We start from the raw sequence: 19,080 nt of genomic DNA, 5'->3' as shown, positions 1-19,080 counted from the left end.
CACGGAGCCACCCAAGGTGCCCCTTCACTTATTTTTGTAAATGCTGTTGGATTCTGCTATCGGCCAACAAGAAATAAACATTTCCTCGGGTATGGTAGGAATCTACAGTGAACTATTTGCAATTTCTCATGGGCAGGTCCAGGTAACCAAACAAAAAAAGGGGTGGAGCTTGATCCTGAAAATTAAACAAATTGGGGAGCCCTGGAAAGCTGTCCTCCCCAGACAGTAGCTTGGCTGGGAGGCTGAGCCAGTTCAGTATTCCACACACACTTATGAAGCCCCTACTATGTGCTAGGCTTAAGCCCCTCCTACTTGCTAGGGGTGGAGGCTCTGGAAATGGGTTCTGCTAGTCAAGAGTCCCCAGCTGCCCTCATTTTATTGTTATTGTTGTTTTCTGCCGAGGCAGGGAGCTGGGGGGATCTATTCTCATTCTAGGCGACCTTTAAATACCTGCCTACACCCACAGACTGATCTGAGACTCTTAAGCAAACAACCCCCAGCCCAGTCAGGGAGGGAGGCGGGAGGGGCAGTGACTTGGGGAAGGAGAGTGAAGGGAGGCAGAGAGGTCCTCTGGATGAGGCAGGCTTGGCAGCCCGAGGACCTGGGGAGACAGGTGTGTGAAGGCGAAAGACTTGCAGGAGAAATCATAGGAGATGATCTGGAATATACGAATTTAGGAGAGAAGAGCTCCAGGAAGGAGCAGGGCAGGAGAGGACAGAGAAAATACCTCCTGGTGGGAAGCTCACCAAGGGGAACCTGCTCAGAGGGGAGGCCCTCACAACCAGGAGTTACTGGAGGGCCTTGCCAGCGCCCAGGGTTCAGGATCCAACAACAGCCCCCCCCACCCCCCCCCCCCCCACCCCCGTGCTGCTGAAAGAACCCAGTCAATACTGGAGAACAAAGCCAGGACTCTGCCCACTTCTCCAGAAACCAGAAGGCCGAAAAAGACAATACATCCTAAACCTGGGAATAGAAGGATGATAGGATAACCAGCGCAGGCTGGTCCAGGAAGGAGCTAGATGGGCTAATGCTCACAGTGGGTGCCAATTACCATTCTAAGCACTTCCTTGTATTTTAGCTCATTTAACCGGCAACAACAGCTCTGTGAGATAGGTGTGGTTATTATATCCATTCTACACATGGGAAACAGAATGTTTAATCTATTTCTGCACAGCTAATAAGTAATGAGGTCTGGATCCAAAACCAGGTAGTGGGGACCCCTGGGTGGCTCAGCGGCTTAGCGCCTGCCCTTGGCCCAGGTCGTGATCTTGGAGACCTGGGATCGAGTCCTGTGTCAGGCTCCCTGCATGGAGCCTGCTTCTCCCTCTGCCTGTGGCTCTGCCTCTCTCTCTGTGTCTCTCATGAATAAATAAGTAAAATCTTTAAAAACAAAACCAAAATCAGGTAGTGTTGCTCTGTGCTTGCAGAACCCACACCCTTAATCCTATGCTATAGCACTAAAAAAGAATAGAACAAAACTGGGAATGAGTTAATGTTTTCAAATAAGTAACATGAGACTGTTTTTAGAATTTACTTCACTCCTCACTAGACCGTGTCCCAAAATTCTTTTATGTCACAGTAAAGGCATTTGTTCACATGACATTCTGAGCACCTTGTCCAAGAGGCACACATACATGCATTCAGCAAACATTTACGGATCCTCTATTCCAGGCAGTAGACTGAATGATAGGAGTTCCTGCTTCCATGGCATTTACAGTCAAGTGGGGGGACTCAGTGGTCATAGGTTATTACTGGAGAAAGCAAGATAGAGAAAAACTCTGAAGTTTAAAAAAGAAGAAGGAGAATTGGGTGTACCTGGCTGGCTCAGTCGGTAGAGCAACTGAGTCTTGATCTCAGGGTAGTGAGTTTGAGCCCCACGTTGGGTGCAGAGATCACTTAAAAAAAAAAAAAACCCATTAATATTAAATACTGATTCCATACCAGGTACCAAAAATTTCACACATAATTGTACTGTTCCTACATCAACTCTACCTATCTTACAAAGAAACTGAGGCACTGGAAAAAATAAATTGGCCATATTCTCAGAATAAGTGGCAGAGATTCAAATCTAGATTTCTCTAATATGATGGGCAGCCTGGGTGGCTCAGTGGTTTAGCGCCGCCTTCAGTCCAGGGCCTGATCCTGGAGACCTGGGATCAAATCCCACGTCGGGCTCCCTGCATGGAGCCTGCTTCTCCCTCTGCCTGTGTCTCTGCCTCTGTGTGTGTGTGTGTGTCTCTCATGAATAAATAAATAAAAATCTTTTAAAAGGAAAAAAAAGATTTATTTAATATGAAAATCTAGGTTCCCTCTTTGACTCTACATGGAAATAAAGAATTCCCTTGGAGGGGCGCCTGACTGGCTCAGTTGGAAGAGCATGTGACTCTTGATCTCAGGGTTGTGAGTTTGAGGCCCACGTTGGGGGTAGAGATTATTATTTTTTTAAAATAAGATACTAAAAAAGAAAAGTTCCATGAAAAGAATGAAAGTCAGTAATAGTGAACTGAACCTCTGTGGACTTCTAAATCATAATCACAAATAACTGGCTTGAATATGTGAATTTTCTGAATATGTTTGAGTGAATTGGTTTGAATTTGTGAATTAGACAGGGGAGTAGATTTGAAAACAGTGGAAGATTGGATTAAGGCCAGCTTATTCTGAAGTACAATCTTTATAGGAAGTATCTTTAGTTTTATGATGATAAATACTTAGTCTTTAGTTAGTTCCTCTTTTGAGTGTGTTTGAGGACAACGGCATTCTCAGGGCAGCCTTAAGAAATGCTGAGAAACTTTACCTAATTCCTAGTGTATAGAGTAGAATTAAGTCCCTTTCGTAACTTAAATTAGTTTGCATTTCTGTTAGAAAGCTCCTGGTGGCAAGCTGATCTAAACACTCTCTTCCTTCATGGGGTGGTGGAAAGGCGTGACACACCGAGAACAGCTGTGACCCCAGTTCAAATTCTGAATGCCCCACTTTGTCCTGTTGTGGTGGAAATACAAAGCAACCCAACGCAAGTAAAGGTAGTACTATCTTCAAAATTAATTTGTTCTGTTTACACACACACACACACACACACACACAGTGATCCAGTGGCCCTATGAACACATCCTAAGAAGAGTAAAAAGTGAGAATAACACAGGACCAATGTCGTAACAAAAAGGAGGAATAAAAATTATTTAATGAAATCTTCATAAGGATCCCCATGATTGTCCTTCTCTCTGGGATCCTCCAAGCAAGCACCACTTTGCAACAGGCTTTATGTCTTTGGTCACAAGAGCATCTCCTGAAGTAATCGAAGCCTATAGGTTTAAAAAAGAGTTAGCAGTTACCACTCCATGCACTGGGAGCCCGACGTGGGATTCGATCCTGGGTCTCCAGGATCACGCCCTGGGCCAAAGGCAGGCGCCAAACCACTGCACCACCCAGGGATCCCAAGACCTAATTTTAAAAGCTTCCCATCTGATTCTAATGTGCAGTCAATATTGAAAATCATCATCACTGTTAGGTTTGAAACATAAGGTGTGACTGGCTTTCATCTATTTAAAAACAATTAGTGTAGGGATGTCTGGGTGGCTCAGTGGTTGAGCATCTGCTTTTGGCTCAGGGCGTGATCCCAGGGTTCTGGGATCGAGTCCTTCATCAGGCTCCCTGAAGGGATACTTCTTCTCCCTCTGTTCCTCCCTCTGTCTCTACTTCTGTCCTCTGTGTCTCTCATGAATAAATAAAACCTTTTTTTTTTTTATTTAAAAAAATAAAAATAATGTGTGTCTTGTGCCTAGCCAGGACAGCCCCAGATTCCCTGGCCACCCATGGATAAGAATCTGGATTATACACCATTGAGCCTTTAGAGGACAGCTTTGATGGCCATCTCTTCCAGAGGGGACACAGCAACAGGACACGCACCGGAGCCATGCGCTTTTGTTGCCCTGCTAAGCCCAGCTATCAGAACGACTGTTCTTCTGACATGATGAGGAAAGTCAGTTTCTAGGAAGGCAGACCCATACCCCAAACCCTCCTCCCCATGTGCCTCTGCTATCATTGTACATAGATCCTGCCTGGGATGCTGAGAAGCTGGAACCCTTAGCACTTTTAGAAGACCAAACTCCTGGCAGGAAAGCCAAACTCGCTCTAAATGCTGCAGCACTCTTATAAAGGAGGAAAGGTGGCTTACCTTTCTTTGGAGAAAAGAACTTTTCTGTGATGGATTCAGTTCCTAAGTTTGCTTCTTCCAGATATATTTACCATCATTTTATTCACATGCTTTTATATTTCATTCTAGAAATATTACTTAAGTTTTTATCCGGAGACACTAGCACCTTTTATTTTATTTTAGTCAAAATATTTTGAAAGAATTATACATTGTGCTTAGGACAAATGCAAAAAACTTGGGAAAATCTTCTTCCATAAATATATTTTAGGGGCACCTGGGTGGCTCAGTCGGTTAAGCATCCAACTCTTGATTTCAGCTCAGGTCATGATCTCAGGGTTGTGAGATGGATCCCCCATTGGGCTCCAAGCTGGGTGTGGAACCTGCTTAAGATTCTCTCTCCCTCTCCTTTTGCCCTTCCTTCCCCCTCCAAAAATTAATTAATTAAAATAAGTAAATTTATTGGGTTGCCTGGGTGGCTCAGCAGTTTAGCACCTGCCTTTGGCCCAGGGCGGGATCCTGGAGACCTGGGATCGAGTCCCATGTAAGGCTCCCTGCAGGGAGCCTACTTCTCCCTCTGCCTATGTCTCTGCCTCTCTCTCTGTCTCTCTCTTTTTGTCTCTCATGAATAAATAAAATCTTTAAAAAAAAATAAGTAAATTTATTTTGCTTATTTCCACTCACCAGACATACTGTACCTGTGGCAAGTCTCTGTGCATTGATTTTTTTAGTATTGTACTAATTTATATATGGAAAGTAATTTGATGTCTAGTCAAAAAACAAGTTCAACTTGGGGCACCTGACTGGCTCAGTCAGTAGAGCATCTGACTCTTGATCTCAAGGTCATTAATTCAAGCCCCATGTTGGATATAGAGATTATTTAAATAGGGCAGCCCGGGTGGCTCAACGGTTTAATGCTGCCTTCAGCCCAAGTTGTGATCCTGGAGACTCAGGATCGAGTCCCACGTCGGGCTCCCTGCATGGAGCCTGCTTCTCCCTCTGCCCGCATCTCTGCCTCTCCCTGTATCTCTCATGAATAAATAAATAAAATCTTTAAAAGAAAAAAAGAGAGAGAGATTACTTAAATAAATAACACCTAAATATATATAAAAATAACAAAACAGGGGCACGTGGGTGGCTCAGTGGTTGAGTGTATGCCTTTGGCTCTGGTCGTGGTCCCAGGATCCTGGGATCGAATCCCACATCAAGTTCCTCACAGGGAGCCTGTTTCTCCTTCTGCCTATGTGTCTGCCTCTCTCTCCTTGTCTCTCATGAATAAATAAATAAAATCTTTAAAAACTAAATTAATTAAAAATTTTAAAAAAGGAGAACTTAAGTAACATATTTCAAAAGCAAACAAGTCAACAGGTTATATATAAATTGTCATAAATATGGCATCTGTCACTTTCCTTTTTTTAATATATATATTTTACAGAGAAAAGAGAGCCGGCAAGCACAAACAGAGGGTGAGGGAGTGGCAGAGGGTGAGGGAGAAGTAGGCTCCCCACTGGGCAGGGAGCCTGACATGAGGCTCAATCCCAGGACCCTGGGATCATGACCTGAGCCAAAGGTAGACACTTAACCACTAAGCCGCCCAAGCGCCCAGCATTTGTCACTTTCAAAGGCTTCTAATTACTGGACTTAGACTGTTCAAAATCTACATAGTCATTTTTGTAATTCTCTCAGGATAAAAGATTTTACTAAAGTATTAGCATATTAATATGATCTGCTGTTTAAAAAAAAGCAATTCCTTGTATGCCTGAAAATAGAACATAGAAAAATACTACACCGCCAATGCTGTCCTGTGCAACGTCACACAACGCAAGAGAAAGAAAGTCTGTGGCATCAGCTCCAAGAAGGCAGGGACCAAGTGGGTTTTATTCACCATTATACCTTCAGCACTCAGCACTGTGGCTAGCACAAGGCAGATGATCAGTCGGTCAGTGTTTGTTTAGTGAGAATAAACATGGAAAGAGAATAAAAGGAAGGGAGACCCTTTCTGCCCCTGGAAGCCACCGAGTAAGCATCGTGAAAGTCTCCCCTGCCACCGCCGTCATGTCTAAGTCAGAGTCTCCCAAAGAGCCTGAGCAGCTGCGGAAGCTCTTCATCAGAGGTCTGAGCTTTGAAACAACCGATGAGAGTCTGAGGAGCCATCCTGAGCAATGGGGAACGCTTAAGGACTGTGTGGTAGTGAGAGATCCAAACACCAAGAGCTCCAGAGCCTTTGGGTTTGTCACCTATGCCACCGTGCAGGAGGTGGATGCAGCCATGAATGCAAAGCAACACAAGGTGGATGGAAGAGTTGTGGAACCAAAGAGGGCTGTCTCAAGAGAAGATTCTCAAAGACCTGGTGCCCACTTAACTGTGAAAAAGATTTTTGTTGGTGGCATTAAAGAAGACACTGAAGAACATCATCTAAGAGATTATTTTGAAATGTTTGGGAAAATTGAAGTGAATGAGATCATGACTGACCGAGGCAGTGGCAAAAAGAGAAGTTTAAAGAAAAAAAAAAAGAGAGACAGAGAGGTTTTGCTTTTGTGACATTTGATGACCATGACTCTGTAGACAAGAGTGTCATTCAAAAATACCATCCTGTGAATGGCCACAACTGTGAAGTAAGGGAAGCCCTATTGAAGCAAGAGATGGCTAGTGCTTCGTCCAGCCAAAGAGGCCAAAGTGGTTCTGGAAAATTTGGTGGTGGTCGTGGAGGTGGTTTTGGTGGGAATGACAACTTTGGTCATGGGGGGGACCTTCAGTGGTCGAGGTGGCTTCGGTGGCAGTGGAGGTGGTGGTGTACAGGGTGGCAGTGGGGATGGCTACAACGGATTTGGTAATGATGGAAGCAACTTTGGAGGTGGCAGAAGCTATAATGATTTTGGCAATTACAACAATCAATCCTCAAATTTTGGACCCATGAAGGGAGGAAATTTTGGAAGCAGAAGCTCTGGCCCCTATGCTGGTGGAGGCCAATACTTTGCCAAACCATGAAACCAAGGTGGCTGTGGTGGTTCCAGCAGCAGCAGCAGCAGCTATGGCAGTGGCGGAAGGTTATAATTACTGCCAGGAAACAAAGCTTAGCAGGAGAGGAGAGCCAGAGAAGTGACAGGGAAGCTACAGGTTACAACAGATTTGTGAGCTCAGCCAAGCACAGTGGTGGCAGGGCCTCGCTGCTACAAAGAAGACATGTTTTAGACAATACTCATGTGTATGGGCAAAAACCTCGAGGATTGTATTTGTGACTAATTGTATAACAGGTTATTTCAGTTTGTTCTGCAGAAAGTGTAAAGCATTCCAACAAAGCGTTTTAATGTAGTTTTTTTTTTTTGCACCCATGCTGTTGATTGCTAAATGTAATAGTCTGATCATGACGCTGAATAAATGTCTTTTTTTTTAAAGATTTTATTTATTTATTCATGAGAGAGAGACAGAGAGAGAGAGAGAGAGAGAGAGAGAGACAGGCAGAGGGAGAAGCAGGCTCCATGCAGAAGCTTGACGTGGGACTCAATCTGGGTCTCCAGGATCAGGCCCTGGGCTGAAGGCAGATGCTCAACCACTGAGCCACCCAGGGATCCCATAAATGTGTCTTTTAAAAAATAAAAAGTAAAGGAAGGGAGAGAAGGAGGAAAGGAGAATATGGAAGTAAAATGGGAGAACATTTCATAAATCCTAGTATGGAACTTTTTCTGTTTTGACCACATTTATTACTCTCATTGTAAACAAGGTCTTTGCATAGAAACCAGATATTCTTTGATGACGGCTAAGACTATGTAATCATAGGTATATTGACAGAGCTTTTTGATGGTATGTGATGGAAACCCCACTCCACTTAGTTCAAGCAAATAAAGAGAATATTTTTGTTCATGAAACTTTAAAGTTCCTTTAAAGCTTAAAGTTCCTGACTTCATATGTCCAGATACTCAAATGATGTCCTTTGGTTTGTCTTCCTCTGTCCCTCTGTCTCTGTCTCTCGGTCTCTCTCTCTGTCCCTTTTCTTACTAGGTCTATACTCAGGTAGGTTTTCTGCATGTGCTGGGGCATATGGGCCCTTGGCAGATCAGATGCATATCTCTTCCTCTCTGAGCATGCATATCAATCTCCCAGAACAGGGTTGGTTCTGCTAGACAGGCCACAAACTCATTCTTAGACCAGTGTCTATTTCTAGAGAAGTGGGCTATTGTGATGGCCAACCATATTCATTCAGAGCAGGAGAGGGGCAGGTGTCAAATATAGGCTATGAAACAAACAAGAAACTAACAGATATCTATGAAGCAATGCAAAGGACTTATAAATTTTTTAAGAGATGTAAAATAGTATAAAGATGGCAAGTTTAGCAAAAAAAAAAAATTTTTTTTCTTAAAGAGGATAAAGGAAAGTAAAAAGTGACCATCAAAAAACATGAACCAGGGACGCCCAGGTGGCTCAGCAGTTAAGCGTCTGCCTTCAGCTCAGGGTGTGATCCCGGGTCCTGGGATCGAGTCCCACATCGGGCTCCCTGCAGGGAGCCTGCTTCTCCCTCTGCCTGTGTCTCTGCCTCTCTCTCTCTCTCTCTCTCTGTCTGTCTCTCATTAATAAATAAATAAAAAATCTTTTAAAAAATGAACCAAAAGAAATTCTTCTAAAATATTAATAATGATTACGTTTAGATGATAGAACTCTAGGTAATGTTTTCCTACTTTTCTCTTGTTCACAATTTTCTTCATTAATCACCCATCATTTCTATTATTAAAAAAATTCACAGGAGGTGCCTGGATAGCTCAGTTGGTGGAGTGTGTGACTCTTGATCTTGGGATTGTAAGTTCAAGCCCCATGTTGGAGGTAGAGATTACTAAAAAACAACAAATAGAAACTTAAAACTCACAATATGTGAAGGGACATGTTTTGCATTATAGTTAACTGTGTAAATATTTTCACTTTCCAAATTATCAAAGGAAGGACCAAGTCTTGTGCAACTTTTTTTTTAAGATTTTATTTATTTATTCATGAGACAGAGAGAGAGAGAGACAGAGACAGAGACACAGGCGGAGGGAGAAGCAGGCTCCATGCAGGGAGCCCGATGTGGGACTCGATCCCAGGACTCCAGGATCAGGTCCTGAGCCAAAGGCAGGCACCAAACCACTGAGCCACCCAGGGATCCCCCTTTATTTTATTTTATTATTATTATTATTATTTTAGTCTTGTGCAATTTGATTTCTTTCATAGCACCCAAAACAGTGTGTTGCCCTTACTAGGTTCTCAGAAAATATTTGTTGAACAAATGTCAAAACTTGGCTCCTTCCCCACTTGCCATCCTGTCTGAAATTCCTTTCTTCAAACTATGTTTATTTGCCCTTTCTCATTCTGATATATCCTAAATATATTCAGTGATATATTACTGAAGGGAGAATATCGTGGAGGCATCTATTTCCCAGATACAGGACCTTGGTAAAGTTCCATGATAGATGACCAGGAAAAGAGTAAACATTGTATTTTATTATCCTACAGGATATTAACCAGTTTTGTATCGACTGACAAAGTCATTTCAGCATTCCTGACTATATATGTGTGTGTGTATATATATATATATATATACACATATATAAATATGTATATATATACATATTTATCAATACTGATATTTATTGATAAAAATATATTCTTCAAATTATCCTTTGAATTGATATTACTCTTACTGATCCCCTCATTAATAAGTTGATGAAATTTTGATACATCTTCCTTATATGTTTGCATGAAAATTATGTTTTGGCTTTTTAAAAATTATATTTTAGCACCATGGATGTTTTTAGGGACATTTTTATTGGCTCAAATGTCAGTTTGAAAGTTTTACCTTTCCAAAAATGAAGTCTATCTTTATTTAAGAAATTATCCCTTTAGGTTAGGAGTGAAGTAGTTTGGAAAAATTGGATGAAGACTAAAAAAGGAAATTAATCTGAAGTCACATTTTGTGTTTGATCTAACGATAACAAGCCAAATATTCACAAAAATCTTTCTCTGTAAGGAAGGCAGAACAAGGTGATGGTTAATGGTGGAAAGTTGTCCTGGAATGCAGTGAAGAAGAGGCTACCATACATAAATACATATATATAAATGGCTACTGAAATGTCTTCGTTTAACCTGGAAGCTATGGGCCAATGAATTGAAGGGAAATAAGCCAAGAGGATACTCTGTTACTGGAAGAAGCTGGTGAAGGTACAGTAGGAAGGGAGGGAGCTCTGGTTCTGGTTTGTCACTTGGAGCTTAACTGAGAAACACTGCCTGCAGGAACAGGCTACTGGTTCTTTCATGAATTTGTTTTTATTATTTTATAGATGCTGTGGAGATTTGGTTTTGAGATAAAGCAAAAGAACAAGGAATAAAAATATGGAGTTTTATTTGGACTTTAGCAATTAGACTTTAGTCAAATCACTCAACCCATATGAGGAGATAGCAGTGATAGCAATGAGCCAAGAGGACATGATAATACATCATTGTAAAGCACACTACTCCTAAATACCAGTGTGATCAAGATTTGGCAATTCTTATGCTTGTCTTAGCAATTAGATGTAAATTAACTTTAATTTCTTTCTTTTTTTTTTTTAAGAGACAGAGACTGGCACCTGAGTGGCTCAGTCAGTTAGGTATCTGACTCCTGGTTTTGGCTGAGGTCCTGATCTCAGGGTACTGAGATCTAACCCTTGAGGTCAAACCCCCCATGTCTGCTTGTCCCTCTCCTTGTGCTCCTCCTCTCTTTCTGGAATAAATAAATAAAATCTTAAAAAAAGAAGAGAGAAGGAAGGAAGGAAGAAGGAAGGAAGGAAGGAAGGAAGGAAGGAAGGAAGGAAGGAAGGAAGGAAGGAGAAAGAAAGAAAGAAAGAAAGAAAGAAAGAAAGAAAGAAAGAAAGAAAGAAAGAAAGAAAGAAGAAAGAAAGAAAGAAAGAAAGAAAGAAAGAAAGAAAGAAAGAAAGAAAGAAAGAAAGAAGAAAGAGGGACGGGAGATGTTCCTGGAGAATATTCTTTAGATGCCTCAAAATCAATCCAGCCAAACCATGCTCTTTCTATCTTTATCCCTCCGTACTCCTACCTTATCCTTATAGTCTCAGGAGTTAGAGGCACCATCATCCATTCAGCTATAGAAACTTCAACTCCTGCTTTACTGAAGCAATTACCAATTCTTGTAAACTTCCACAGAATCTGTTTGTTCTCCTTATATACAACCTTTCCAACATCTCAGGCCCGTCACTCCTGACGAGTCTATCCCCTCCTCTGCCTTATTCACCCCAGTGACAATACAGTTAGCTGCAATGAAATAATGTGTTAAAAACAAAAATTCAATTGAGTAAATTTGAAGATCTAATTGACTTTCTCAAGTGATTCATAAATTGGGCACCATCCCTTCTAGCAAGGAGAAAGGAGCTCTGAAGACTTGTACAAAAAGGAAGTTTTCTGATTTCTTTAAAGATTTTATTTATTTATTTATTTATTTATTTATTTATTTATTTATTTATGAGAGACACAGAGGGAGAGGCAGAGACACAGGCAGAGGGAGCCTGAGGGAAGCCGTACACAGGATTCGATCCCAGGACCTGGGGATCATGAACTGAGCCAAAGGCAGACGCTCAACCACTGAGCCACCCAGGCTCCCCAGAATGGAAGGTTTTTATAGGAAGGAGGATGAGGTAAGGAAGTTATTAACCAAATGAAAAGAAAGGATTGTTTCGGGCAGCCCGGGTGGCTCAGCGGTTTAGCACCACCTTCAGCCCAGGGCGTGATCCTGGGGCCCTGGGATCAAGTCCCATGTCAGGCTCCCTGCATGGAGCCTGCTTCTCCCTCTGCCTGTGTCTCTGCCTCTCTCTCTCTGTGTGTCTCTCATGAATAAATAAATAAACTCTTTAAAAAAAGGAAAAAAGGAAAGGATTGTTTCAGGCAAGGTCACTTTTCCTGAGGGGGAAGGACAGAGGGTCTTATTATACAGATTACCTCACCTTCCTTTGGGGGATGGAGAGGGCCCATGTGATGGATTACCTCATTGGTGCTGATCAGAAACTCCTGACTGACTGGTTAAGACTACATTTCTGGGGGAAGTGACAATTAGTTAAGTATCAAGCCTGGGTTTGTTGATGTGGCCTAGTATAAAAGACTCCATTTGGGGCCTGTGGTTCTTTTTTTTTTTTTTTTCTTTTTTTAGATTTTATTTATTTATTCATGAGAGAGAGAGAGAGAGAGAGGCAGAGACACAGGCAGAGGGAGAAGCAGGCTTCATGCAGGGAGCCCGACACGGGACTCGATCCCGGAACTCCAGGATCATGTCCTGAGCCCAAGGCAGATGCTCAACCACCCAGCCACCCAGGTGCCCCCTAAATTCTTTAATTTTACTCCCAGGTCAACAAAAATTTACAGGTCACATACTTGAATGTTAAATAAGGGCCTAGTTGATCATTTGTAAAAGACCTTGATTTACTTATTTCTTGGATATCCCATAATTCAATATTACTCTGAAGTGAATTATTATCAGGCGTGTGGGTGGCTCAGTCGGTTGAGCGTCTGCCTTGGGCTCAGGTCATGATCCCAGGGTCTTAGAATGGAGCCCGTGTAGGGTTCCCTGCTCAGTGGGGAGTCTGCTCCTCCCTCTGCTCTTGCCCCTGCTCATGCTCCCTCTCCCTCTCTCTCTCAAATAAATAAAATCTTTAAAAAAATAAAGTGAATTATTGTCTGTTTTCACTCTTGTGTAAATTATCCTATATTCTGACCATTCTATTTAACATGCATTAATTTTTTTCTAATTTTAATTGAAGTATAGTTGACATACCATATGTTAGATTCAGGTATACAACATAGTGATTCAAACTTTATATACACATATAAGAAATGCTCATCACAATAAGAATAGTTACCACCTGTCACTACTCTTAAGCATCTAAGTTACCAATAAAGGGACTTTTCATCAGAAGTGTTTATTTTATTTATTTTTTATTTTATTTTAGATTTTTAAAGATTTTATTTATTCATGAGACACAGAGAGAGAGAGAGAGAGACAGAGAGAGGCAGAGAGAGAAGCAGGCTCCATGCAGGGAGCCTAACGTGGGACTCGATCCCAGGTCTCTAGGATCAGGCCCTGGACTAAAGGCGGCGCCAAACTGCTGAGCCACCCGGGCCGCCCCAGAAGTGTTTATTTTTATTAACAAAATTGAGAGGGCCCTTTTGAGAATTTGTTTGAAGACCCAGATTTGAAATGTAGGTTCAGTTTTGTCTTGTTTGTTGCTGTTAGGAAAACTGTCAAATCATTACTTGTTTTTTTTTTAAATTTATTTTTGAGAGAGAGATAGAGTGGAGGGGAGGGGCAGCGGGAGAGGGAGAGAGTCTTAAGCAGATTCCACACCAAAGGCAGAGCCCAATACGGGGTTTGATTTCACGACCCTAAGATCACCACCCAAGCTGAAACCAAGAATTGGACACCTAACTGACTGTACCACCTGGGTGCCCCAAATCATTAAATTCTTTATATCATGGACGAATGTGGGTTTCACTGGTGCCCTTCAAGCAGTCTGTAACACCCTGAGGGTATTAACAGGAATGCAGAGATGGCAAGTCCTTCCCAAGTACCATACTAGGTCCCAAGTCTTCACTCAGGGTTTGAAACTCTTACCCGGAGCACCTTTCTGTTTCCTCTCTATCAGTTCAGGTATTATCCATCCTTAAAAACGCCATCCAAAAGTTTCGTTTTGTGATGATGTAATTTATCATCAGAGATGTGTATTTGGTCTTCCTCCCTGTTTCTGGTACACAGTTCCCCAAACCCTGGGAATTTCCTAAGTGAGGATGAGAGAGCGCAATAAAGATGTCTTATGTTAATGAGGTGACATTTTTGGAAAGCACCAAAGGGTGAGTGTGGGTTGCAGGGAGAACCAACCTTGTGTTTATAGGGTTGGGACTTTCAGTTCCCCCACCCCAACTCTGTGGAGGGGAGAGGGACTGGAGAGTGAGTGGATGGCCAATGATGTAATCAATCATGTCTATGTAATGAAGCCTCCTTAAAACTCTCAGAATTTTATTTTTTCTGATTCATATTGTGGATCTATATTTTAGCCCAATTTACTAGACAACAAAGTATACAGGAGATTGAGTGTTCTTGCTTTTATGTGGTAGGTATAAACCCAGGGCAGTAAGGGGGAGGAGGGGCAGGGAAGAATGGGAAGCAATGCACAGGTAGGCTGTATGGGAAAGCTGTGCCATGGGATAGTCAGCCAATGAGAAAGAATGATGGGGTTCAGGGCAGATCACCCCAAAATATGCCACTTTGACATATTGATTATCTTGAACTAAAGTTACTTAAGGAACTGGCACAAGAAGGTCCTTTTGTCCCCCTGAAAGCAGGAAATAAATTCCCCATGTAAGGCTACCTTCCCTGCACCTAGAAGGTAGAAACCATCCTTATCACCACTGATAAGGAATTCAGGGCCAAAAAGGTTATATAAACAAACTTATTCCTTCTTCATTTATTGACTACCCCAAGCCCAAACCCTTTTGTCACTTCTTCACAAATAATTGTTTCTTTGTTTAAAAGTTATAAAGGCTGAAGCACCTGGGTGGCTCAGTGGTTGAACATCTACCTTTGCCTCAGGTCATGATCCCAGGGTCCTGCAGGGAGCCGGCTTCTGCCTCTGCCTATGTCTCTGCCTCTGTGTGTGTGTGTGTGTCTTTCATGAATAAATAAAGCTTTTTTAAAAATAAGTGAATAAATACATAAAAGATATAAAGGCTGCCTGCTTTTGTCACTTGAGGAAGGCTCATATTCTTATCAGCTCCCTTAGGTTTGAAATTAAATTTTTTCCCCATGTACCTGTCTTATGTCAATTTAATAGGTTATTAGAACAACCAAAGAACCTAGAGAAGACACTGCAGGCTCTTAACTTTGGGCAAGGAATTTGGGGGTCCCAGGAAGCCAGAGGATGTTCCAAAAGGGGTGGTTGTCCCAAGAAAACCACTAAAATGCCTGTCTTTCTGTAGGTAGTTGAGGGCAGTAGACTGGCTCTGCTGGATTTAGGCCTGGAGGCCTTCCCAAGCGTTTCACGTCAGGCATGTCAGCACTGTTCGGTATCTGCAGATGATACAATGGTGTTTGGCTTGAGTGACTGCATATATTGCTTAAGAGGGGTTAAGGCTTTGTTAGTTATGCAGCGATTTTTTGTTTTGTTATCCTATTATGTAAATCTAGCAAGGAATTGATTATTGACATTCAACAGTTTATACTTCAGAGTTTATTTTGAGCAGAAAATCGCCAAAGCAGAATGGTGTGAAGGTGTTAGGAACTATAGGATGAGAGATTATTAGGTGGTAATTATAGCTTCACTTTAAACTGTGTGTTGCAAAATACCTGCTTTGTTTCTCTTGTGGAGGAGGAGGTAGGGAGGATTTGAGGATTTAGCCAGTTTCCCAACCTTATTTATCAGGGAGAGCCCTTGGGAATCATCCATTTTTCTTGCATGAAATGATATCATACACTTTTTTTTTTTTTAAGTAAACTCTACGCCCAGCATGGGGCTCAAACTCACAAGCCCGAGATCAAGAGTCTCGTGCTCTACCAACTGGGCCAGCCAGGTACCCCGAGATCATAACACTATTTTGATTACAGTTTATGCCATTTTGCTCTTCGATCTGAGAAATCCATTACTTCTTGTGAGAAAGTAGTTAGTTGCTTATTTTATACACCTTAATTCACACATCTAATTAAACAAAACACAATTAGCATCTAAATTTCACAGCACTTTGGAAAGAAAAAAAATAGATATATTTCCTGAAAGCCAGTTCTGAGTCTTAAGAAATGAACAGCCCATAAATTGAAAGGATCAAACGAGGAAAGATTTGAAAGCATAAACATTAGCCTGTACAGTTTATCCGAGGTCACCAGAAGAGCAAGCTCTCGTCTATTCCGATGTGAGGTGTCCCACATCTTCCTGCATGGTGAGGTATGTCACCTCCTCATGGAGAAATTTCACTACAAAACTGCTAATGAAAGAAGCAATTCAATATTTTACCTTGAATTTGTATGGCATCTTACTACAAATACGCTCGGCAGGTTATGGCCTTTATTTCTGAACTTAGAGCTTCCACCGGACGGCAGCTGCCTGCATCCTGCAGAGAGAGGCCCAGGGCAGCCATGGCCATTACTCCTCTCCTGTCTGTGTGGAAGGGCAGTGAAGAGAGATGACGGTGAGAGGCCTACTGAGTGAGACGTTTATCTCGAGCTCTGTTATGTTCAGACACAGTGTTCTCTTCCAGCCTTACTTCTATTTGCCACATGACCTTAGGCAAATTGCTTAGCTTCTCTGACCCATGGAGTCCCACTTTCTAAAGTGAAGATAATAGACCTACCTATGGCCAATAAAAGGATCCTTTGAAACAATTTGTGAAGACTTTTGGCAACTAGTGGGCTCCTGACAAGTAGGTTTCCAGCTGCCTCCTATCTTTTAAACAGACGGAAAGGAGGAGTCACACTGTTCCTACCTTCTTATCTTTATTGCCTAGAAATTCAAGCTCACAGCACAGGAAATATCGCAAAATCTAGTGTTGAAATCGATAGAGAGCCAGGAATGGGGGAAATGACTGTGCTGTTCTTACCTGAGAATTATTTAACTTTAGTGAAGCAAGTTCTCAATGGAATAAGGAAAGAAAGAAAGAAAGAAAAAAAGAAAGAAAGAAAGAAAGAAAGAAAGAAAAGTTTAATTTTAGATAGCTTTGTCATTTTTTTACTGTTTAGGAGTTTGACTTTATGAACACTTTTTAGAAATGATCTTTGCTCCACACTCTAAGGGATACTTTAATGACACCCTCGGACTTGGCTGACAGTATCATGTAAAAAAATGTATTGGCTAGAATGTGATGTTCTTTGGCAACTAAAAATAGCCTGCTGTCTGTCCTTTCCATCACTATGCTGAAAGACTCCTTTCAGTTCTCAAAGGTGTGTGGTCACTAAAACATGAACAAAACTGAAATGTTTGGGCCTGAGGATTTTAGTTTGAGGACTTCAGAACACATATTTCTTATGGCTGAGATTGCCTCGTTCATCAGGGCACTACAAATATTAATAAATATAGAAATAAGCTTTTCGTTATCAAATAGCATACTATTCAAAACTTATTGTAAGACTAAAGGAAGGGGCACCTGGGTGGCTCGGTTGGTTGGGCATCTGCCTTCTGCTTAGGTCATGATCCTGGGATTCCAGGATCAAGCCATGTAGGGCTCCCTGCTCAGTGGGGAGTCTCCTCCTCCCTCTCCCTCTACTCTCCCCTGTTTGTGTTCTTGCTTATTCTGGCTCATTCTCTCTCAAATAAAGAAAATCTTAAAAAAAAAAAAAAAAAGACAAAAGTAAGTTTTTCAAATTTGTCTACATAGAAAAATCTCAATATCAGTGATATATATAATGTCTATGTATATTTGAGGCTCAACTAATTACAAATGTAGGGGAATCACCTAAAAATTAGTTTTCTTTCTTGTAACAGAAACCATAAACACGGCCACCTTTTTTTTTTTTTTTTAGATTTTATTTATTTATTCATGAGACACACACACACAGAGAGAGAGAGAGAGAGAGAGAGGTAGAGACACAGGCAGAGGGAGAAGCAGGCTCCATGCAGGGAGCCTAACACGGGACTCAATCCTGGGTTGAAGGCAGGTGCTAAACCGCTGAGCCACCTGGGCTGCCACCTTCTTATTGCATATCTGTGAACCCTATGATTATTTCAAATTTTAAAAATCTATCAGGTAATAATTATGGGGTAAATGAATAAAGCTTTATTGATAGAGATGAGGCCTCATTTGAGTTTTTCCTTTCCAAAAAATGCTTCCTCTGGTGCAGTCCTGGATTTTTCTTATTTCTTTTTGCTACTTCAACAGTATATTAGTAATTAGAAGGATAAAATATGGTATATATTAATGAGGGAGCTGGACTATAGAACATCTAATATATCCTCCAGGTCTAATATTTTAAGATTTATTGTAATAAAATTTCACAAATATAAAGAAAGTTAGAGGTGAATAATATCATCATAGAAACAATAAGTCAACTGAAATACCTGAGGTGTAAAATCCTTTCTGAAACCCAATCAGTAATTTTTCCTTGATGGGTTTGAATATATCTTATATCTGGAACTTCATAAGGTGAATTATAGTAACTGAAGAACCGAGGATCCTAGAGAGTAAGCAACACACTTAAAGTTACTTGTCAATTCAGTACATGTTTGTTAAAATTATCAAGTATCAAGAGAAAAAATCTTTAAACAATTTTATTGGGTTAAACAATTTATTTGCGTCTTAGTTTGAGCTACTACAACAAATACTACAGAATAGTTGACTTAAACAACAGACATTCATTTCTTACTGTTCTGGAGCCTGGGAAGTCCAAGACCTCGGTGCCAGGGTATCTGGTGTCTGGTGAGAGTCCTCCTCCGGGTTTGCCGATTCCAGCAATATTGCTGTATCCTTACATGGCAGAGACAGGTCATCTCTTCTGTGTCAATATTGCTCCTACAGGGGCACCTGGGTGGCTCAGTGGTTGAGCATCTGCCTCTGCTCAGGGCGTGATCCCAGGGTCCTGGGATGGAGTTCTGTATCAGGTTCCCTGCAGGGAGCCTGCTTCTCCCTCGGCTTATGTCTCTGTCTCTCTGTGTGTCGTTCATGAATAAATAAGTAAAATATTTTTTTTAAAATATTGCTCCTACAAAGAATTTTGGTTCTTACCAACTGAATACCACAAAATCTAGCTAGCATACTAGGAGAAAATATCAAGGAGTATGAAAATGTAGGAATTGTTACTGTTTTCAAATGCCATTCATCTTCCAGTTTGCTTTGCATTTCGTCTTCTATTTTCTTTGCTGTGATGAAGACTGATCTTTAACATTCAGAAGTCCTATAACCAAGGTTGACGGGAGGATCAAAGACAGCTGACGTAAAACTAGTCCATC

At 41.5% G+C, this 19,080-nt stretch overlaps 1 protein-coding gene across 1 annotated transcript in view; it reads right to left on the bottom strand.

Moving 5' to 3' along the window:
* The window catches only part of LOC144304588 (uncharacterized), a 50,720-nt gene that overhangs the window by 3,807 nt on the left and 27,833 nt on the right, over positions 1–19,080 (bottom strand). Inside the window, exons 2-4 of the mRNA XM_077883096.1 lie at positions 18,193–18,308; positions 16,156–16,299; positions 1,816–1,895 (exon numbers count right to left, since the gene is read on the bottom strand). Coding sequence (XP_077739222.1) covers positions 1,816–1,895; positions 16,156–16,299; positions 18,193–18,308 — 340 coding nt within the window. The remainder of the gene's footprint in view (positions 1–1,815; positions 1,896–16,155; positions 16,300–18,192; positions 18,309–19,080) is intronic.

This window comes from Canis aureus, chromosome 34, assembly GCF_053574225.1.
Source record: "Canis aureus isolate CA01 chromosome 34, VMU_Caureus_v.1.0, whole genome shotgun sequence".
Taxonomy (NCBI): domain Eukaryota; kingdom Metazoa; phylum Chordata; class Mammalia; order Carnivora; family Canidae; genus Canis; species Canis aureus.
The sequence above is the reverse complement of the archived record's forward strand: the minus strand, read 5'-3'. Positions and strand labels throughout refer to the sequence as shown.